The sequence below is a fragment of the Equus przewalskii genome, unplaced genomic scaffold (genome assembly GCF_037783145.1).
Source record: "Equus przewalskii isolate Varuska unplaced genomic scaffold, EquPr2 ChrUn-10, whole genome shotgun sequence".
NCBI lineage: Eukaryota > Metazoa > Chordata > Mammalia > Perissodactyla > Equidae > Equus > Equus przewalskii.
Genome location: NW_027228747.1, coordinates 1,183,959 through 1,205,538, shown reverse-complemented (window position 1 = coordinate 1,205,538; position 21,580 = coordinate 1,183,959). Strand labels below are relative to the sequence as shown.

The window sequence follows — 21,580 nt, the reverse complement described above, 5'->3', positions numbered from 1 at the left end:
CAACCTATCCACTTAAAAAGCCCAGGCCAGGACTATCCTTGCCCCAGGCCATCCCAAAACAGAGACTGGATATAGGTCACAAAAAAAGCAGCACCATTTCCAACAGGTGTGGGCCTTCCCTCAAAATCTCCTGAGCCCCTCCATAGCACCACCTTTAGCAGCTCGAGAAGTAGCCTCCTTTCCAACCAAGTACCGAAAGAAACGCCACTCTCCGACAGTACTCTATGAAGACTGCTCCAGAACCAAAAATGTAAATCCAAGTGGTTATCAGACTTCAAGAACAGTTTAGGTCAGTGTAACAAAGAGCAATAAAATTACCACCAAACCCAAACAGGTTAATCTCCAACATACAGACACCATGCTGCTGCCAGAAAATAATCAGAAGTCATCTACACTGGGATGGGGACTGGATGGCCGGAGGACAGAGAGCAGAGAGAAGATTTCTTTTCACTCTGTATCATACACATGCATTGCCTAAAAAATAAATTTTTAGAAATAAAAATGCTTCAAAAATCTTAGAAAGCATCATCATCTCTCCAACATCTGCTTTTATCCCAGCTGCTGCAAGTCCAAATCTCTGCTGTAGTCTGGCCTGAAAGCACTGCTCTTTTCCTTTGCTGAAACATATTAAGTATCTCCCAGCTCTCTCACACGCACACAAAAGCCCTCCAAATAATCATTTATCAGAAATGAGAAAACTGGTTCTCAGGAGACTACCTGATTCTCCAGATGACAGCAGAAGAAAAGGTTGATAGCTACCTCAGTTAGCATCCACATGCCACCCACCCACCATCAATGCCTCCATCTCCACCTCAGTGCCAGCCCTGTGAGCTAACATCTTGTGTTTGAAGGGAAGGTGATGCTGGAGAAGAGTCCAAAAAAGGCTACTATACCTTTGAAGGGGGAAAGCTGTCCTGGGCCGGCGAAGGGCGCCCAAACCTCTGCACTCGCGGGAGTGGCTAGCTCCTTAGTGTATTGAGAGCAGGGAGGCAAAAAGTACTCTAAGTCCCGGGCTGGTTAGGGAAGGGTAAGTTCTAGTTCCATCGAGCTCAGACACTGAACTGGGATACAGTTCCAGTGTGTCCCAGAAGCCCAGCTGCGGAAAGGGGTGGTTGAGCCGCTAGAGAAGATAAGTACCCACACGAGCTGAGACAATTCCCTGCTCCTGCGGGAGGGCGAGGGAACGGTGGACGACGAAATAAAGGGGTAAGGTTCTGCGCTCCTGAGCCCTTTACCTAAATAAGGGTAATTATCCCATGCTTCCTTCACCCGCAAGGATCCCCCATTTGTCCCAACCGCCGGCAAACACGAGATTGAGAGCAGGGAGCGGCCCCCGCACCCTCAGGGCACCACCGGGGGTGGAGAGAGTTAAAAGGGGGGGCCGCGCTAGAGAGGAAAGGAGGGGAGCATGGCGGGCATGAGGCAGTGAGTGAAGGCGGGGATGGCGGGGGAAACGGGGCGCGAGGGAGGGGAGAAAGAGTAAAAGGAGAAGAAATGAAGGGACACGAGCTGGGGGCGCGCGAGGCCGAAGTGAAAGACCCGGGCGCGCGCGCGGAGCGGTGGGAAGGGATGAGGTGAAGGGGGAGCGCGAGGCGGGGGCGCGCGGTGCCGGGGTGGGGGGAGGGGGACGCAAGGCGGGGGCGCGCGGGCGGGCGTCGGCTCGCGGGCGCTTCCCCTCCCCCCCGCCCCTCCACCTTTCCCTTCCCCCACCTCCGCCACCACCGCCTCCTCCCAGCCTCCCTCCCTTCCTCGCTCCTCACCGCCCCCGGGCGGGCGGGCGGCCAGGCTGGCCTAGGCCAAAGCTCCTCACCTGGCGGTGGCGGTGGAACTCCCGGCTAGCTCGCCTCCTCAGGCGGCGGCGGAGGCGTCGAAAAAGGAAGAGGCGACGGCACAGTGGGTTCCGGACCCCGCTGACGGGACCGGGGGCGGGGGTGGGGGAGGGGGGTGGGCCGGACCGGGGCGGGCGGGCGGAGCAGACACTGCGGTACAGACGGGGGCAGCGGCGGCGGCGGCGGCTGCACCGGCGGCGGCGGCACCACACAAACAAGGACGCTGATTGGGCAGCTGCCAAGCGACTCGGCTCCGCCTTCCCCACACGCCACGACGCCCATTGGGCGACCTAAGCCGGCCTCCCCGCCCTCTTCTTCTCCGCTCTGCCATTAGGAGACGGGATGCCGGAACTACACCCCACCCTTGAAGAGTGAGTGGCTGGAGAAGTGATGATTGGCGTACGTAAGACCCAATCTTAAACGGAAGAGGGGGATGGTCTAGCGGGGGCGCGTTAATGGGTACCTCGGCCAGTCCCAGACACATCCGGGTCTTCAGCAGCCCATTAAGTGTCGGGGGTCAAAAAATCGCTTCGGGCTGCAACTTTACCTTAGAGACGTTTTGGTCCCCAGGCAGCCGCCGTACCCCAGTATCCCCAAACCGGGATTCCCCCTTGGCCCGCTCTCATTCTTCTAATTCTAAAGGTGGAGACTGGCGAGCTGCGTTGGGCTCTGCGTTGGGTGGTGTTTCATCGCGACAGAATCCAAGAATTTCCCGATAGAAGTCGCTTTAGGCTCTTGGGCCTTGCTGTCTCTTTGGGGCGTGGTCTGTCTCCGTCTGCCAAAGGCCTTGAGCTTCCTGGTCTCCATCGAACCTCAGCGCGGTCCTGTCGTGACCAAACCACGACAGCAGAGAAAAAGGCAGCGAGCCACATTGCTGAGCAGTTACGGTGTGCAGAGCCCTCGCAGCTCCTTCTCTCGGGATCTCCTGGGACGGTCAGGTTCACATGGAGGGAAACAGCCTTACACCCCATCCGACCTCACCTAATCAACTCCAGGCCCAACTCCTCTTGCTTCCCCTGAAGCAGTTAAACCCACCTAAATTCTGTTAGCATTTTTCGAACACTTACCACAAGTATTGTTCCTGAGCACCCTGAGGATAGGGACCAAGTATCGCAGAGTCAAGTGTGTTGAGAGAATAGTAACAGCTAACGTTTTAGGAATGAGACTGTGTGCGAGGCAGTGTGCTACACGTATATTATCTTATCCCCGTGAGCTATAAATAGATTATCTTTTTCCTCATAACTCTGTGGGGTAGATACTGTTATCCCCACTTACAGATGAGGAATATAAGTTACAGATCAAATGACTTACCCGAAGTTACACATGATAAGTGGCAGAGCTGAAATTTTAACCCAGTTAGATCAAGAAGCAGGCTCAGAGAGGTTAAGTAACTTGCAATGGTCAGACAGCTAATTAGTGACTGAGCAGTGGTTTGAACCCAGAAATAATTAGTTCCGGAAGCCCTAGAATGTGTTTTTCAAATTACTTGGAAGTCATGCTGGGCAATGGAAATGAAGCTAATGAAGGACATGACTACAGAAAGACACAGGTAGACTGAACACACACACATGAGGCATGCCCCAGTTCTTTAAGTGGGCTAAAAATGTTGTTTCATTCTAGTATAGTGTCCAGGTAAAGAACATGGTCTCTGGAGTCATACTATCTGGGTTTGGATCTTGGTTCTACCTCTTACCAGTTGTGTGATGTGAGTGCAAGTTACTTACGCTCTGTTCTCTACTCCCTAGTTTCCTATCTATAAAATGGGAATGATTGATGAGTACATAGCTCATAGGGTATTGTGAGGATTATAAAATAGTACATTTAAAATGTTTGGGGGCTGGCCCCATGGCCGAATGGTTAAGTTCACACACTCCACTTCGGTGGCCCAGGGTTTCACCAGTTCGAATCCTAGGAGCGGACATGGCACCACTCATCAGGCCATGCTGGGGCGCATCCCACATGCCACAATTAGAAGGACTCTCAACTAAAATATATACAACTATGTACTGAGGGTCTTTGGGGAGACAAAGGAAAAATAAAATCTTTAAAAAATAAAATGCTCAGGACAGTGTCAAGGATATAGCAAGTACTCAATAAACATGAAAATAGTGACTACTATGAGAATTTTCCTCACTTTTCCAACAATTTCACCCTTAGTTCTAAATTCAGTTTCTATTGGTATTCTACCTATAGCACTTGTCTTGTACTGCACTGAAAATTATTTCTCTACAACCCTCTTTTTTTCTTTTCTTTTCTTTCTTTCTTTCTTTCTTTTTTTTTTTTTTGCTGAGGAAGATTTGCCCTGAGTTATCATCTGTGCCAGTATTCTTCTACTTTGTATATGGGATGCCTGGCTGGTGAGCAGTGTAGGTCCTCACCCCGGATATGATCCCACCAATCCTGGGCTGCCGAAGCAGAGTGCACCAAACTTAACTACTATGCCATGGGGCTGGCCCCTATTCCCTTCATTTTAATGTTTTCACTGACTTAGTTATTTAACACACATAATAGAGGATCCATCATGATATCAGGCACTCTTCTGTGTGCTGGGATATAGCAAGATGAGACAAAGTCATCACCCACATGGAAGGGACAGTCCTCTTTCCCTAACCTGCTGCTTTGTCCATTATCAGTCCAATGTGTTCTCTGCCATCTAAAGGGCCCTTCTTCAAGGGCTGCAAGGAGACACGAGAAACACGGTGGTGGAAGACACCAAGCTGAGGAAGACACTAGTGAGGCCTGAGAAAATGCCTTTCAGTGAAATGAAACCAGGCTGTGGAGGGGGACTTTCAATCTGGAGCGATCAAGCTCCACAGAAGGCAAGTCGGTGAGGCCACTGTTGTAGTGGACATGACCTTTGCCCCATGCAGGCTCTACCTGTGTGTTCGTTTTCTTTGTGAAGCTAACATTTATTGAGTGTGCTTAGCACTTTATATGGTTTATATAATTAATCTTTAAACAACCTCTCCTATTTGCAGATGAGGAAAAACTGAGGCACAGCAGTTAAGCAACTTGTTTGATGTAATAAAATTAGTAAGTGGCAGAGACAACATTTAATTAAAATTTGTCATACTCAAGCCTATACACTCTAAAGTCTGGGAAGAGAAATTGGGCCAGGTAGTTTGGGCATATCCTTCCCCTTATACAGCGACCTGGGCTGCAGGACAGAGAGATGTCAGATGCCATGGTGAGTACTTTGCCTTTGGAATTCCCAGATGTTCTTGTGGTTAAAGAATTCTGTAGTTCTACTCATCTGACCGTAGGCCTCTAGAAGGAAGCCCCAAAATAGAAGCATAAACTGGCAGGCAGAATCCATTATCATTATTGTGAACCAAGGGGCACTCTAGACCAAGAAGTTGTATTAAGATAAGGACTGAGCCCTAAAATTCTCTAATTTCAGATGGTTCAGCACATTGCTGGGCACGCTACACTCAACAGAAACTTATGATTTCAGGAAGGCAGTTGCTCCCTTGCACAAGATCCTTGCAGATGATACAGGGCGAAGTTGATTCTGGGGAGGAAGGTTCGATCAGAACCTGGGGTGACATGAGGGTTCCCTTCTGAAGAAGACACCTCCTAGTCCCTAGCAAAAGAGATGGCATTTCCTAAGCCCCTGCTTCCCTCCTGTGCAGCTCCTTTAGAACATTGGAAAAGCATCCCACCATGCTTGAGACAGGACGGGAAAGGGTCCTCTGGCTGAAGGTCCCAGAATTCAGAAGTAGTACTTCTCTCTTCATCCACTGATCTCTACCCCCAGGAATTTGCACTAAAGGCTCATGTAAGTTATTTCCTCCATTGACACTCCTGCCTTCCTTCCCCAAGGCATTTCTGTTTTGTTGGCTAATTCCCTTTGGTAATTGGTTTTGCAGCTCTGTTAGGAGTTGTTTCCTGTGTTTATTTCATTATCCAGGAAAGAAAGGGAGAACTACCAGTGGGCCAGAGAGAGTAGAAAAATGATGCTCCCTCCCTGATGCCCACATGCAGCGAGCCCTTAATCCTTGCCCCTATCTTCCTGGAGCTATCCCCAGGCTGAGACCGTGGTTGGAAGAGTATTGCCTGCAGTTAGAGCAACTAAGAAGGCCTAGGACGACTGCCAGGGCTCCCAGGATGCATGAGGTCTGCCGACACCAGCTACTAGGGAGAGGGTATCATCCGTGTGGAGGTACTGGAGAAGTTGGGAGGGGGCAGCTTGGGGAGAGGAAAGAAGGCAGAGATGAGCTCAGGGCCTCCAGAGAATGGAGTCTTTGTGTGGGGTACAGATGAGGGACAAGGGGGTGATTGTGCTGGAGGGCCGGAAGTGCCACACAGACTGGCACCACCATAGCCAGCATCGGATTCACCCTTCTCCTGCTTCGAGAACTCCCTGTGCCAAGGGACCGGTACCAGACCTGGTTAGGGAAAGCAGGGTTTGCCTGAAGGCTGCAAGGGATGGGAAGGTGGAAAGGAGGATGTGCAGCCAGGGGAAAAAGAGAGGTATCCCCACCATCAACCCAGACCCAGGGAACAGGAGGCAGGAGGAAAAAGACAGAAGCAGCTTTTACTATATTTACATCCAACAAAACTTCACAAGGAACAATCCTTATTGCACAGTCAGGGCCCTGGGTGAGTGAGGCATTCCCCAAGGTGGAGCGGACAAAAAGGGTTAGGACTAGAGGGGGCGCCAGTTCTTCCTAATGGGAACTTGGGACTCCTCTAGCTTCCACTTCCTGACTTTCAAGGAGCTACAAACCACAGGACCATGGTGCCCCATTTCCCTTCTCTTTCTCACCGTCCATAAGAACCTCATAAGCAAGGGGGCTGTGGCTCCAGAATAAATAACTTAAAATAAAATACAAACACTAAGGTAGAAAGGCATGGAGAGCCTTGGGCTTCTTCAGCAATTCCAGGGAAGAGGGACCATTATTGGTGGGGAATGACATCCCTCCCTCCCATTCAGGGCAAAGGCTCAGTAGCTCTGTATCTTTCTAGTTGTTTTTTAAAACAAAAACTTATAAAATGACCAGGGCAGTGCAGATCTGTGGGTGCCCTGGAGGGGAGTTCCCGATATAGGATGGGGAGGAACAGAGCTGTGCCAGCTCCCTCCAGGCCTCCTCCAACATCAGTGTGAGCATATTGAGCAGGTTGGAGATAGGGGAATTGCGACTTTTGGTAACAGTGGGTCCCTCTTCCTGCTGCCCCCACTTGGAGCCTATGGCTGGGCATGCTTCCTAGCCTGTTCCCAACTACTCTATGAAAGGAACAGGGTAGCAGGTTATCTGTAGAATCCTTTCTCCCTCACCTCCCCACTCCAGGCTGGAGAGGGAAGCTTAAGGGTCCCTAGCATTCCAGAGGTGCTCCAAAACATTTTCGGCAATCAATGGCCTTTGGAGTGGGCATCTGTGCCCGCCGCTGCCTCAGCTCCTCCTTGCCCATGCTGCTGGCCAGCTTGTTAAAGGCAGACTTGTACTTCTTGTCGAAGGCCACTAGGGAAGAGGGTGGAGGTAGGTCAATATTACTAGGATTCCCACCTCCCACACCTGGCCCCAGATCCATGCACTCCTCAGCCCCCTGCCTGCTCCCTCACCTATGTCCATGTGGTCCTTGCCCATAGCAGCCATTGTCAGGAATAAGATCTCACGGTAGATGCCCCTGGAGTGGAGGCAGAAGGCTATGAGTGAGAGAAAGGAGGTGCAGAGCCCAGGGCAGGCCAGGGACCTCCCAGATGGGAGCATCATACCTCTGTAGGTGCAGGCCTGTGGGAGGAGGCCCTAGAGTTTCCAGCAGGAGCCCTACAGCCTTGTGCACCTCATTGAGACCAACATGGCGCAGCACCGACTCCAGCAACGCCAGGCTAAGGGAGGCAGGTACTGGGCCTGGCCATACTACCCGCTGGGGGATCTGGCCTGGATGAAAGAAAGCAAGGTAGTCAGGATTATTGAGCCCTCTGAGCATGGGACCCACCCCCTCCACCCTAAGCCAAATACCAGACTCACTGTGGACTCTCCAGAGCACATACAGAGGTGGGCAGCTATTGGGGTCGGGGGTCAGGACATCCCACAGCAGCCGCACCTGCACAGAGGCTGGATCAGGTGTTAGCCAAGGAGATGGGGCCTGCAGGGAGCCAAGATAAAGGAGACAGTCGGGCTCACAGAATGGGAGGCAGAGGACAGGAAATGGATAGGCGATGTTCCAAGAGACAGAGGGACATTACAGGACACAGCCAAAGAGAAGAGGGAAAGGAACTCTCATCCCCTACGAGAATGCAAGCTCTCTGAAAACAAGGACTTTGTTTTGTAATCTGCTACATCCCTAGTGCCTAAAACTGTGCTTGCAACCTAAAAGGTTTTCAGTAAGGATTGGTGGAATGAACAGACGAAGATGAACGAGTCACTGTCTAGGCACTACAGTGTCCCAGGCTCTATAAGAGGTGCCTAATGACAGCCCTGTGAGGTGGGTGCTGATGCAATTTGACAGATGAGAAAACTGAGGCTCAGAGTAGTGAAATGAAAGGGCCAGGAGTCAAACTAGGTACAAGCGACTCTAAAGCCTGTGCTCTTTCTACAGAGGACTGAAAGACACAGAGCCAGGAGCTGAGGATGGAAGCACACAGGAAGCAGGATCACATGGAGGTACTGACCTGGGGGGGTGGGGGCCCATCACAGGAGGCCAGCACCAGGCATGGCAGAATACTGGGCAGTTGCAGTCGCTGGAAATACCACAGAAGGTTCCAGAAGATAATGGGGTGGGTAGCAGGCAGCTCAGGCAATGCCAGCACCTCGCTGCCCTCGTTCTCTATCAGCGACTCCAACTCCTTACGCAGCACCAGGGGGCTCAGGTATGCCCATGCCCCACCCTCGACCCGCCGGGAGGCACCCTGTCACGCAAAAAGGGGGAGGGCAGTGGAGGGCATGTACCATGGCCCCATCGCCAGAGCCACACTTCCCAATTGAGCCACCAGATCCACCAGCTTCTGTGATGCCCCTTGCCCTCAGTGTGCATCTCTCCCCAGTACCTCAGGTCACACCACAGGACAACACACACATACACACACACACATACACACACATCCATTCCTCGAGCCCCTTACCCCCATGTGCCCATTGCAGAGCTGGGGCTCATCCAGGGCAAGGCAGAGCCTGCGGTTACTGAGCACAGGTCCTGGGCCCCCAGGGACAGGTGCGTCTTTGTTGCCTCCGGCATCCGCAGGGGCAGGCTTGGGGCTGGGGGCACTATAGAGGGATAGCAGGAGGGGTCAGCTCTTGGACCTCCATCTCTCTTTCCCACCCACAGCACTTGCCCTGCTTTGGGCACCTGGGTCGGAAATCAAGGGTCTGGACACTGAGCAGGGGCACAAAGGGGCATGCGCAGAAGGGGCAGGTTGTGTTGAGGTTGGAGTCATCAGGTGCCCAGCCAGCCATGATCTCCTCATCGTACACGAGCGAATCACAGGCGCGGCACAAGGAGCAACTAGACAGCAGAATCTGCAGGCAAAAAGACCCCAGGAAGCAGACCCTGCTTGGCCTCCAGGCTCAGGAGCCCATGCTCCTTCCCCAGCCCCTCCCACCTCCAAATCCCAGCCCTGCCTCCTTCCACCTCCTCCCCAGCCCCTGCCTTTGACATAATGGGTGTGGTATATGTGTGTGTTGGAGCACATCAGGGAGGGGAGGAGTTATCCTCACTTCCAGGGAAGGTGGCTGGAAGGATCCAGGGGTGTCACTGAGGCGCTCTGAGGAATGGCGAAGGCTCAGGCTGCTGACGGAAGATTCTGAGAGGTCCCACTCACTGCCCAGAGAGGCTGAGCTCTGCCATCACGTGAGAAAACATGGTCAGCCAACCCCATACTCCTGGTCACCCAGGATGCTGACTTCAGCTACCTCGCAGGGCCCTCTCTGGACGCTCCTAGATAGCAGCCTCTCCCCAGGCCTCCTGGTGCTAAAATGTCTGGACCCTCCCCTCGTTGGCTACCTCAGAGGCAGTGGATCCAGGGCGCTCCCGGGGGCGCAGAAGGCTGTCCATGGGGCTGCGGCGGGCTGGGGGAGGCAGGTCAGGGGGCAGCTCAGGTGGGGGAATGCGAGAGGTCGGGGAGCGGCGGGAAGGAGTGAGCAGCTGTTGGAGGCGGGCACCCAGCCCTCGTCGGGGGGTGCTGGCCTCATCCTGATGCCCACTAGCCTTGGGTACCCGGCCACTTAGCCCTTCCAGGGCTTCACTGGACTGAGTACTCAGGGCTGAGCCAGAGTCCCCTGGGCTTCCTCCAGGTGCTGGCTCCTCCCCGGTCAGGCTCAAGTCTGAAAGGCTTCCATCGTGCCAGGGCACAGGTGATCCTCGGGGTTTCAATACCCCCAAGGCCTCTATCACTGCAGGGCAGAAAATGATCAGGGAAGATTGAGGGAGCCCCTCCTCCAGAAATTGAATAAATACAATTCCTGGCTGCACAAATTCTGGCACCACACCCCCCACCATGATGGCATTCTGGGCAAGGTTCTCTCAGAGTCTACAGTACCCACCACAGAGGGCCACCCCTCCATCCTGGCTCTAGTCTTCCTGGCTCTCTGTCACTGGCAAGTGGTTAGGAATGCTGACTGGGGGTGGTAGGAGGGGTCAGACAAGGGCACTTACTGTGGGCTACGCCAGCCTCCACAGTGGGCTGTGCCCCTTGGGCACTGCCCAGGCTGCCACTCTTCACCAGGCGCCCTGAGGGTGAGGCTGGGTCCCGCAGGCTTCGCCCAGCCCAAGTAGTCTGGCGATGAAGGGGGCGGGTTGGGGAGGGGCGCTCCAGAGAGGGCTCTGGAAAAGACAGGGAGGGATTTGAAAGGCAGCCAGCTAGAAACCCAGCCCCCTTCCAAAACAGAGCTCCTTGCATGGACCTGGGTTCGTAGGGTTCCTCCTGGAGAACATCTCTTTTGTTATCAGCCAAGTGTACTTTATCCATTCCCAGAACACCCAATGCCAACCACCAGGCCAGCCCCAGCTCTCCATGCCTCTCCCTGCCTGCGCCTGGCTACTCCATCCCCAAGCCATGTCACCAGTCCCTACCCACCTGTCTGGGAGCTGCCTGTCTTTTGTTGTGCTGCTGCCTGCTGCTTCTGCTGCTGCTGCTGCTGCTGCTGCTGCTGCCGCTGCTTCCGCCGTTCTCTCAAGGGCTGGCGGAACTGAGCAGCCCCCAGGACGACGTTCCGGAGCTTGGCCCAGCGCAGGCGCCCACCCGGTGTACCAGACGGCCACTTGCTTTCCAGCACAGCCTGCCAAGCACAATGCCCACCAAGATGGGCTACTTCCACACCCTGACCCCAGCCTGATGCCCACTGCCTGTCCAGGAGCCCCAAGGACCACCGTCCCCTCCAGACATCATGCCTAGGACTGTCCCATCAATGGCTTGTCTTCTGAACAAGAGCCCAGAAGAAGCAGCCACCTTGCAGGGGGTCTAGAGGAAGTCAGAAGCAGTGGAGACAATTTGTATCCAGACTTTGGTACTTATAAACTATATGGCTTTGAAGAAATCATTTCATTTTTTTGGTCCTAAGATTCCTCATCTAAAAAACAGTAGGCAGTGTAGTATCCTGGTTAATGGCCTGAGTTCAGGAGACATCAATATGCCTGTGCTCACGTCCTAACTCCCTGACTTGCTCACTGTAGGACTATGGACAACTTACTAACTCTGCAACCTCATTGCCTCATCTGTAAGGTGGGGACAATCATCATTCCACCTCAAGGGGCTGTGGTGAAGAGGCAGTGATTTAAAATGTGTAAGATATTTGGAACAGTGCCTGGCATATTAGCTGACACTGTTAGCTATTATCGGGAGGCAGCGGTACTTGCCCAGCCTCCTTGTCAGGGCTGTTGTGAGTGGGAATCAAAGCAACCAAGGATGAGAAAACCCTCTGTAGATGCTAGGGCACTACAGGAGCACATGGACAACAATGGTTACAGGACCTAGTTGGGTGGAACAGACCCAGACTCCAGGGAGAGGGGAGAGCAGCAGGTATCAGGGAGCAGCATCCTCCCCATACACACACCTGGCACAGGCTTCCATCCCACCCTTAACCCCAGATGAGGTACCTTGTTGTAGTAGCCGTAGGTGATGGTGTTGGGCACAATGCCTGCTCGCAGCATCTCTAGCATGACCTGAACAGACAGCACTGGCTGCCCATAGTGTGAGCAGAGCTGCATCAGCACCCGGTAACACACCTGGGCCAGTAGAGGCACAGGATCAGAGGGGACTCACTCCCAACCAAATCCTCAAGTCTCAGCAAGCCCCCTCTTCCAGCTTCCCCAAGTCTCTCAGAACTCACTGGCCCCTAGCAGCTCCTGGGGCTGCCTCAGAGCCACCCACCGTTCCTGCTGACCCCGCCAGCCTGCAGTCTCCACTGCTATACCCTGAGCATGCTCCTTCACTCAGTGAACGTGATGGAGCAGCTTCCCAGCTCAGGCTGTGGCCCTGCTCCCCATCTGCTTTCCCTGGTCTCCAGCAGGTTTCCCTCTCACAGCCCCCAGGGCTGCACAGGCCCCCTGAGACCGGGCGTCAAGGCCCACCTCATCGGGCAGCACCACCTTGCGGCTCTCCATCTGGCGCAGCACTTGGTAGGCCGTGTGCAGTGCCCGCACCCGGGAGGGCGCCGAGCGCACGTAAGCAGGCAGACACAGGAACCACAGCCCGTAGCAGTGCCCCAGAAGGCACCGGGCCCACAGCTCAGGCACAGCTGCTGACTTCTGCGCCATCCGTTGTGCGACCTTCATCTCCTAAGTGGGGCAGGGGACACATCTGGGTGAATATGATGCCAGGGCAGGGCAGGTCTTAAAATGGTGTGGGAGAAGCAGCACCCTCCCTAAGGAAGGGTCTGTGCTCTGAGGAGGCGGGAGGGATGCTACACTCACAGACGGCAGCCTTGGAACCCTGGGCAGACGCTTAGCCCCTGAGCATGGGCAGATGCGCTGGAAGAGGCAGCAAGCCCCTGGATCCCCAGGGTGTTCAGAGGAGGAAGATGATGATAATGACAATAGCTAATGTTTTATGTGCCAGGCGTATTTAAACCTCCTAACAACCTTATGGGAGAGGTACTATCATACCCACTTTACAGATGAAGAAACTGAAGCAGCAGCCCTCAGCCTGAGCCAGATGCTCTGTGGGTCCCACCTGCTGGTTACCTGTTTGGTACGGCGTGGGGCAGGACTGCTGGGGGCACTACGGGAGGGGCCCGGCACAGGCAGAGCCCCAGGCTGCTCTTGAGGAGACTCAAACAGCTCAGCCTGTAGCTCTGGGAACCCATCATAGCTGGAGGGGTAGAAAGAGGCAACATTAGGATCAGTCAGCACTAAGCCAGCCTATGGGGCCTTGGGACAAGTGAGGGGACAAGAGGCTCTCACCAGTACTGGGGAGTGGGTTCACTGCCCTCTGGCACTGGAGGCTCCTCAGGAGGTGTGATAAACACAGTGAGCTCACTTCCCGACAGCTCCTCCAGCTCCACTAGGGGGGTCGGTTCAGGCTTCTCCTGCTCTGGGTGGACCTGGAGCAAGATGGAAGAGAGTGAACATCAAGACAATGAGCATGGAGCAGGGCCTGGGTGTCCAGAAGATGGCATCTCCCTGGACTGCGCATCCACAGGGAGGGAGTGAGCGGGCCCAGACGCCACCAGGGCCCTAGAGATCTAACTGAGGAGTAGAGTTAGGATTAGAAAGATGGTATGTATATGAAGCCAGTCACGTGTGGCTGCCCAGGCTGTGTACTGTATAATTCCACGGGCGCCATCCCCATCACAGATGAGATATAAGTTAGTCGTGTTTATAGTGGCCCTAGCATAACAGAGACAGCCAAGAAGAGAGCAGAGGGCAATGGGTATGAAAAGAAGGGACAATGCCCAATACCTTGTCAACACAAGAGTCAAAGAATTCAAGGGCAGCATGCCGAGCAGAGCCAAAAGAGCATTCCTCGATGAACTGCGAGAACATCTGTGTGCGTAGCAGCTGAGAGTACAGCTTATGGCTGGAGCGTTCCCGGGACTTGAGGAAGCCTGCGGGAGATGAGAACGGGGCAGGGGAGGAAGGTGACCGGGTTTCCTACCACATCTTCCTGAACCCCCTTCTTGGCTCTCTGCTCACTTGGCATCCAAGGCCATCAAAGCCATCATCTCTTTGGCCCCTCTGGCACAACTACCCCACAAGCCAAGCCCACCAGCTCAGCTCCCCTGACACCATGGCCCCATGCAATCCTTCCTTTTTGTCTGTCTGCACCCACTGCCTCTGACTGGGGTTCTCTAAGGGCAGGAGAGCTCTACCCTGGGGGCAGCTCACCAGAGGCATCGCCGTGCCCGCCCCAAGCCCAGGGCTCCCAGAGGGCAGTGCCACGGCAGGTTCACCTTCATACCCTCACTCCCTCCAAGCCCAGAAGACTGCATGGCTCAAAGCTGGTGCCATGTAAACATTTGCTGAGCAAAGGAACAAACCACTGAGTAGTTCCCAGTCATCCCCCGGCTTCTCAATGGAGGCGGGCCCCTGGCCACCCGTCCTGTGACACCCTTCCCAAGCAGAGACAGGCCCTCTTTACCCTGCAGGAAGAACAGGTTGTCAACATCACGAGCCCCCTCCGAGGGGGCCTGGGTGAGCGGGAGCAGGAAGTCCCGGTAGCCCTTGAGCAGACAGGCCATGAAGCGGAGGAAGGCTCCCTGGACCTCACGCTCCAGCCGGGCCCGGCGGCCGCACACTGCCTCGTAGTCTGTCAGCAGGAATTCCAGGGATGCCTCCTCCTCGGGTCCAGTATACGCTGCGGACCAGGGCAGCCTGAGAGTCAGGCCGGCACCAGCAGAGCCTGCTCAACCCTGCTCTTTACACAGATGTCTCCACCGCTACCTCACCACCTCCAGCTTCTAACACAGCTTCCACCAATACTGACTAAACAATTACCCTGAGGTAGCGGTTTCAAGCCTCCTCAATGACAAGCCTGACCTTCCCAACCTATTTAGGAATATTAATATTGTATGCCCCTCCCTCCTGCTTAAACTGGAATTTAAATTCCCCTCATTTCCGCCAAATGAAATCCTAACTCCTCTGACCTCCTCGAGTAAGGGCTAGCTCTCCACAGGCCTCCCCAAACTGGAGGTTTAAAGTCAACGACAGTTTCCAGCCTCCCACCCCACCCAGGCTTCTCACTCTGATCCAGCTGCTGATATAGGTTTGTCAGTGTAGCCAACAGAACTTTGTAGGGTCTGCGGGGCAGAGTCCGAGGGGAGAGGGGCTTCTTTTCCTCAGTCCTGTGAGATAAGCAGGAGAAAAAAAGGGTAATGGGGTTCCTCACTAGCCTCCCCTACTTTTTTTTTTGTGAGGAAGATTGGCCCTGAGCTAACATCTGTGCCCATTTTCCTCTATTTTGTTTGTGGGATGCCACCACAGCATGGCTTGATGAGCAGTATGTAGGTCCGCACCCGGGATCTGAAATGGCGAACCCCGGGCCGCCAAAGCAGAGTGCGTGAACTTAACCACTATGCCACCAGGCTAGCCCCCTGCCTCCCCGACTCGTGGCCTGAGGCTCCTTTTGAGGAGGTAGCACTCCACACACCAGCCCTCTGGTGCCCCCCTCCTCAAAGCCCCTCTTACTGGAAGAGTGTGTTGGTATCAAGATCAACACAGATGACATCAGCAGGAGGGTCATGCAGATCGAAGTAGCTGGAGTGGATACCCACAATGAAGGGCACGGGGGCGCTCAGCACATCTGCCAGCACCAGTGGGCACAGTGGAATGTAGGGGCACTGCCAGTGCAGCGGGAAGATCATCTGAAGCACCGGGGAGAGAACCAGTGAGCAGGGGGTTGGGGCAGCAGTGGGGGGCACAGGAGAGAGAAGAGGCATTGGCCTTGGTGGGGAGTGCCTGTTGAGAGAAGCTGTTGGAGGTAGGCCCCAAAGAAGAGCCCCCAGTGGAAGCTGTATTGTCTCTCTAGGCTGTGCCCAAGAAGGCTGAGGAACACTCCCCAAGGAAGGAAAAGTAAGAAGAGTCGAGGCTGGGATGGGGGCACCGGAAAGAACATTCTGGGGAGGGCGGGCAGGGAAGGGTGGCACTCACAGAGACGAGGGCCTCGCAGACACTGGTGAGCAGGTCCGGCCGCAGCGAGTGGACTAGCAGTTTGTGCTCTGTGAGCACAGCCAGCAGCAGCGTGATAGCCAGCTCAGGGCCCAGGCTCTGCAGCAGCTGCAGGAAGCTGGCACCACTGTGGGCAATGCCAAGGTGGGGGAAGGGTCACCAGGAGACCCCTCCCTAGTCACTGGGCACAGACACCACCCAGGCCCAGCCTGAACAGGCTCAACAGCTGTGTCCACCTGCCTCACACCTACCATGTCTTGGTCAGCAAAGCCCCCCCCAACCTGGACACATACCTGAGGGGCAAGGGTGAGGACACAGGCTGGCAGAGGAGCAGGTTGTCATACGGGGACATCTGAGAGGCAGAAGAGCCATGGGTCAGGATGAAAAAGGCTATCCCCTGCCGACTCCCCTCCTCCCATCCAGCCCCACCCTGCGCCTCAGCTCTCACCTGCACCAGGATGCGGGGTCTCTGTGGGGAAGGGAAGGGGACGTTGTGAATGAAGTGGGAGATGTGCCTGGGGGACAGAGGGATACGGGTCAGAGGCAGCCTCCCCAATCTACCCCACCGCCACACCTGTCTACAAGAACCTTCTTCCCTCTGAACTCCACCTCCGGACCTGTGTCAGTCGACAGAGACTCCATTATATATAGAATTTGTGCAAATCAGAAAAGAGATCCCGTCTGGGCATGCGCAGCCCCCTGACAGGACTTAGCTAGCAAGTGAGGACTGGATTTCAGGCCCCACTCATCCCCTGAGGCGGTGGCGTTTTTGCAGTGGACACGCTGCACAACTGCACACTACAGCCCACCTCATGCCCCGGCTCCAGCCTAATCTCCTCCATCTCTCCTGGCCTCCCAATCCCCTCATAAGCCCTTCCCAGCGTCAGGGGAGCCGTGCTCACGCTTCCAAGGGTAGGCGGTGGGGGCCTGAGACGGAGTAGCGGTAGAGGAAGGTGAGGAAAGCGCGGAAGGCAGGGAAGGCAGGCCAGCGGGACAGCACGGCGATGGCGCGGCGGCTGCGCACGGCCCGGCCCCCCAGCGCGCGGCCGCGCTCCACCGCGCTCAGCAGGCCCAGCGCCCGCGCCTGCCGCTCCGACAGCCTGGCCCGCGGGAACGCCTCGTAGAACTGCAGGGCGGCGCCGTACACCTGGCAGGGGGCAGACGCCGGTCAGGCGGGCTCTGCATAGCCGGCACCCCTGACCACGCTCCACACACCCACCTTATCACCAGCTGCGCCCGTGAGCACAAAGGTGGAGAAGACGGGTACGGGGTACTTGGTCTGGGCGGGCCAGCACTCGACAGTGGCCCCCATGGGCAGGCAGAAGACCGGCACGGACTCGGGCAGCGGGAACGCCTCATTGTCCTCCTCTGGGTAGCGGCCCAGCAGTTCTGCACCCCCAGCAGAGTGAGGGGTACCCAAAAGGAGGAGGGTCCATCAGACTCCAGGGGAAGACTCAGGGGATCCCAGAGAAGGGCCAAGGGGCAAAGGGGATATGAGTTCTGGGGACACCGCAAGTGCCAGTCAAGCGGCACCAGGGCAGAGGGACACGGAAGATCAAAGGGTTGGAGAGACAAAGGGGCTACTCACCTGCCTCATACACCAGAGTGTTGGCCTTGGCCAGGCCCACCTTGTAGCACAGGTACACCGCTGGGCCCCACTGCCCAAGAAATGGCAAGAGACAAGAAGATACACAGCTAACAAAGGTTTCTTGGGTCCATTTTCTCCACCACCCTTAAGAGGTCTTCTGTCTTTAGAACTCCCACTAATCCTGACCCCCGAGACCAGAGGCATCCCTCTCGGCCCACCCTTGCCATTAGAGGCCTGGTCCTTCATGCCCAGTGTCCACACCCTCACACCAAGATGGTGCAGGCCTCAGCTCTTGGCCCAGGGCCCCACTCACCATGCCAGGGTTGAGGTTGCGGGGCAATCGGCAGTACGTGTGAGGGGTGCCCTCGCCCTTGCTGGGCAGCACCAGGCAGAGGTCAGTAATGCCCAGGGCATGCAGCCCTGCCCCTTCTGCTGCCCGCCGGTAAGTGAGGTAGGTGCGGGGGTGCCCAGGTCCTGGAGGGGCCAGGTTGGCTGAGTGGCTGTAGGGTGTCGTGTCTAGCACTTGGAAGCCAGGCTTGGGACGTTCCTTCCCCTCATACAACACCCTTGGCACAGAGAGCAGAGACATATCAAGAGGTCAGGAGAGAGCAGAAAGGCCCCAGTCCTGCCAGATCTGCCTACTTAGTCCTACCTACCTGCCTTGCAACCTTAGCCTCATCAAACCCCAACACCAGGGCCCACTTCTTCGGTGAACTCTGCCATCTAGCATCCTGTGCCCCTCTTCTGCCCTTGGCTCTACTTCTTGATCAGTGACAACCCCTCAAGCCTTCCCTGGCTCTCATACTCATTAATAAACGCTAAGAATAAAAGCTACCATTTATTGACTCTGTGCTAAGTCCCTTATACTGATGATTTCACTTAATCTTCTCATCCACCCTATGAGAAGGTATTATTTTCCCCATTTTGCAGATGAGGAAGCAGGCCCAGAGGGGTTCAATAACCTGCCCAAGATCACATAGCCAGCAAGTAGTGGCACTAGTACACCAACCCAAATCCATGTAAGGACTAAGTACATACAACCTAGGCCCTTCTTCCTGGCCTCTAGCCCACTCTCTTCCCATTCCCATTGCCCATCCCTAATCCCATCCCTCTACCTCTCCCTGCCTTACCCCAGAGTCCCTCCCAGCCTCCCCCGGTGCCAGCATGGGTAGGGGCACACACCCCAGCTCAACGAGGGGGGGTTTGTCACGGCCCCTGCGGTAGCAGATGACAGGTTGAGTTCCTCCCAGAAGCCCAGCACTGAGTTCCAAGGGGTGGCCCCCAGCAGAAGCCTGGATGCATGTGTAGCCCTGGGGCACCTCCTCGCCCAGTGCCCTAGCGATGACTGCCACATCTGTGATGGGCTCAGCTGGCCGGGGAGGGCGCAGGGGCCCACTGGGTTCAGGGACCCACGTTTCCTCAGGGATAGGTGCTCCGTTCCCTGCAAGCCCAGCTATCACGAAGTAATCCACGAGCCGGGGGGGCCGCTCCTCCGCCATGGCCCCCCCCTCACTCACTGCATCTGGAATGGTCAAGTTTGGGAGAGATGAAGCAAGGAAAACTGGGGTTGCCATGGCAACCAGGGTTTACCCCCCCCCTTCCTAGTCTTTCCAAGGAAAGGCAGGATCCGTGGTCAGCCAATCCTGAATTCTCCCGCCTGTGTCATCACCAGGACCTCACAGCCCACCCCAGCTCCTTAAAGAGACCAAGATCCTTCCTCTCCCCGAAGAACCCAAACTCCGCCACACACAGCTAACTTGGACTCTGTCATCATATTGTTCCTATATTCCTGTTAAAGGCCCACCCCTCCTCACTCCCTACACATACAGAGTTATAACAGAGATCACAATTTTTATGTAAAGGCCTGCAATGACATCATTCATTCCGGCCATGACATCATGCCAACCTTACAGTCTTTTTAAGGGTTTGATCTTCCTACTCTAGTTATGACATCCTAAGAACCTCATGAGCCAGCTAATGTTCTTAAAGAGCGCACCTTGAGGTTTTCATGAGGCTCCCATAGGTCTCCAAGAAAGCCCACAAAGCCTAAGCTTTAGTGTCTTTTCACCAGACTCAAGTGTCCTTTCTCCTAACCTAACTCCACTAACCTGACAAAAACCCACTGCCCTCCCACCTCCGGGGTCCTTACATATCCCCAGTTAGGTCTATCCCCAGTTATGTCCAAAGCACTTGTGGGAGACAGTCCCGGCCATCCCCATGCCCTCCTCTGCGGAGCCCAGAGACGGAAACAGGCCCACAATGGGCCTTCAGTAACTGTTCTCACCTGCCTCCATGGCCCAACCCCAGAGAGTAGGAGCCCCAAGGGTCCTGGGGAGCCCCAGGGTGCAGAAGCTGGGAAAGAGCTTGGTGGGTGGCTTGCAGCAGAGGACCGGAGGCGTGAGGGGTGCTTCAGAGGGGAAGGGAGGTGACTTCCTGAAACAGTGGAGGGGAAGCTGCAGCTCAGCGGAAGTCAGCCTGTGGGTGTGTGGTGGTGGTGGTGGTGGTGGGGTTCTGTTGAGGGTGCCAACACAGCATCATACCAAATCTGAACCTCAGACTGAGGGACCTTGAGCAAGGCAGAGGAGGCTCAAACTGGGTCCAGGACGTACAGTCCAACAGGGAAGAGGGAGCAATGGAATCTCATGGAACCAGGCTGGCCCTCTTCCTAACCGGAGCCTCTGGCCACACACACACACACACACACTCACACCCTAACTCCAGCTAAATTTAGCCTTCCCATCTAGGAGGTGAAGCCAGCAGTCAGCGTCAGCCTCCTGATTTAGCTCTGGGGTACAGCCCCGGCCCTCGTGTACTGCAGGCAAATGGGAGCCCTATGCCCCAGGCAGCAGGCAGGAGCTATTAGGTGGGGCGAGCCGAGGGGCGAGTGGATGGCTCTCATCCGCAGAATCTGAGCATCCGGGCCTCCCCTCGCCAAGCCAGGGAAGAGTCCTGCAGAAGGCAGCCCTTTCTCCCTGGGGAAGGCAAGGGGCACTGGCGCCACTCCGGGTCCCTACGCCCACAAGCCGGGCGACGGGAAGTTAGGGTTGGGGCAGAGGGCGAGCCGAGCGGGAGGAGGCTGAGGAAGGAGCAGGAGGGCAGAGGAGCGGGCGCGCTGGTGGCCGGGGACGTGACGGCAGCAGCGCCGGCCGCCGCGTGACCCGAGCCAGAGGGAGGGGTGCTGGGGCTCCAGACCCGCGGGAGCCAGAGGGGTGCAGGGTGCCGGGCACTGCTAGCTAACTCCGGGCTCTGCCCTCCCCTCCACTTTCACTTCCCCAGGACAGAGGAACCGGAACCAGATGTGCTGCGCCGGAGAACAGCTGGGGGATATCCCCCGCCCCGACGGCGCTCCCTCCCTTCCTTCCCCGCCCGCCGCCCCGCCCGGTCCAGCCCCTACCTGCCTGCCCCTCGGCTCCCCGGCCGGCCGGCCCGCTGGCGGGTGGCTCGAGGGCGGGCTGGCTGGCCGGCGGGCAGCGGGGCTACCCGGCCCCGGACATGGCGCACCCGACTTGGGCGCCGTTCCCGCCGGGGCGGCGAGTGAAGGAAGAAGAGGCGGCCGAGGGCGCCGGGGCGCGGGACGCCGTGGAGGGAGATCCGGGCGATCCCAGCGTCCCCGCCGCGCTGCGCCACGCGGGGACTGTGCTGCCGGCGCTGCTAGCTCGGGCCGCGCGTCCTCCCGGCTCCTGCCGCGCTGGGGGCCCAGTGCTCCTCCGCGCGCCCCGCTTTCTCCGCTCCCCCCACCCCCCCACTCCGGGGCCGCGGGCGCCGCCGCTCCCCCCACCCCCCCTCCCCGGCCGGCGGCCGTGACCCTGGCAGCGCCTGCCCAACGCCCAGCCGCCTGCAGCGCGACCCCTGGCGGCTGGGAGGGCCCCTTGCACCTAGGCAGCTTCCCACCGCTCAGGACACTCACGCTAGGCAGCCCAGTAAGTCCAGGGCGGGCTCCCGTCCCGCCCTCCGTCCTAGTGAGATGCGGCAGGCATGCCTGAGTGAAGGCCCTGAAGACCTAGGCTGCAGAGACCCAGGTGACTCCCCCGACTTCCAGGTTTAGGCCACACTACATTCCCCTACGGCCTAAGCCAGAAGCTCTCAGTTCTCTTTTCTGAAAATGACAAGAGCTTTGGAA

The 21,580-nt window shown here is 56.3% G+C and overlaps 2 protein-coding genes and 1 long non-coding RNA gene across 25 annotated transcripts in view; 1 reads left to right on the top strand and 2 right to left on the bottom strand.

Moving 5' to 3' along the window:
* GATAD2B (GATA zinc finger domain containing 2B) overlaps window positions 1-2,323 on the bottom strand; it is an 89,050-nt gene extending 86,727 nt beyond the window's left edge. For 2 of the 9 annotated variants that reach the window (XM_070607479.1, XM_070607487.1), the window contains exon 1: window positions 1,811-2,039. The gene's annotated coding sequence lies outside the window, so the exon portion shown is untranslated. Of the gene's footprint in view, window positions 1-893; window positions 1,701-1,760 lie in introns of those variants that run through there. The other 7 variants (XM_070607484.1, XM_070607482.1, XM_070607478.1 and 4 more) reach the window with 7 other exon arrangements.
* On the top strand, window positions 1,091-11,308 carry LOC103555396 (uncharacterized). Of its 9 annotated transcripts, none has more exons than XR_011536624.1 (8): window positions 1,637-1,893; window positions 2,164-2,228; window positions 2,472-2,716; window positions 5,462-5,607; window positions 5,740-5,945; window positions 8,373-8,437; window positions 9,099-10,366; window positions 10,744-11,308. It is a non-coding gene; the product is annotated as an uncharacterized lncRNA (long non-coding RNA). The 9 variants fall into 9 exon arrangements; XR_011536620.1 differs by lacking the exons at window positions 9,099-10,366; window positions 10,744-11,308 and adding exons at window positions 4,463-4,648; window positions 4,808-4,862 and having other exon boundaries at window positions 8,373-8,511; XR_011536621.1 differs by lacking the exon at window positions 2,472-2,716 and having other exon boundaries at window positions 5,740-5,991.
* DENND4B (DENN domain containing 4B) lies at window positions 6,347-21,558 on the bottom strand. 7 transcript variants are annotated; one of them, XM_070607468.1, is made up of 28 exons: window positions 21,368-21,558; window positions 18,643-18,982; window positions 17,774-18,026; window positions 17,461-17,530; window positions 17,092-17,261; window positions 16,775-17,019; window positions 16,321-16,387; window positions 16,166-16,224; window positions 15,855-15,999; window positions 15,393-15,568; window positions 14,949-15,049; window positions 14,347-14,562; window positions 13,668-13,813; window positions 13,170-13,309; window positions 12,951-13,077; window positions 12,339-12,545; window positions 11,865-11,993; window positions 10,846-11,047; window positions 10,425-10,592; window positions 9,774-10,162; window positions 9,488-9,610; window positions 9,120-9,289; window positions 8,896-9,037; window positions 8,446-8,682; window positions 7,802-7,919; window positions 7,546-7,711; window positions 7,393-7,457; window positions 6,347-7,291 (listed from the first exon to the last, which is right to left on the bottom strand). In XM_070607468.1, the coding sequence occupies exons 2-28, from the start codon at window positions 18,957-18,959 to the stop codon at window positions 7,146-7,148; spliced, it is 4,494 nt and encodes a 1,497-aa protein (XP_070463569.1). In that variant the 5' UTR covers window positions 18,960-18,982; window positions 21,368-21,558; the 3' UTR covers window positions 6,347-7,145. The 7 variants fall into 7 exon arrangements, with proteins under 7 accessions (XP_070463569.1, XP_070463566.1, XP_070463571.1 ...); XM_070607465.1 differs by lacking the exon at window positions 21,368-21,558 and adding an exon at window positions 20,855-21,204; XM_070607470.1 differs by lacking the exon at window positions 21,368-21,558 and adding an exon at window positions 20,855-21,196 and having other exon boundaries at window positions 7,802-7,877.
* Between the last annotated feature and the right edge of the window lie 22 nt (window positions 21,559-21,580).

Excerpts from the sequence above, each read along its gene's own strand:
- DENND4B (XM_008526871.2), bottom strand. Across the intron at positions 13,814-14,346 it reads CAACCTGTTCTTCCTGCAGG|GCTTCCTCAAGTCCCGGGAA; the intron begins GTAAAGAGGGCC and ends CATCTCCCGCAG. Across the intron at positions 9,611-9,773 it reads CTGGATCCACTGCCTCTGAG|AGCTCAGCCTCTCTGGGCAG; the intron begins GTAGCCAACGAG and ends ACGTGATGGCAG.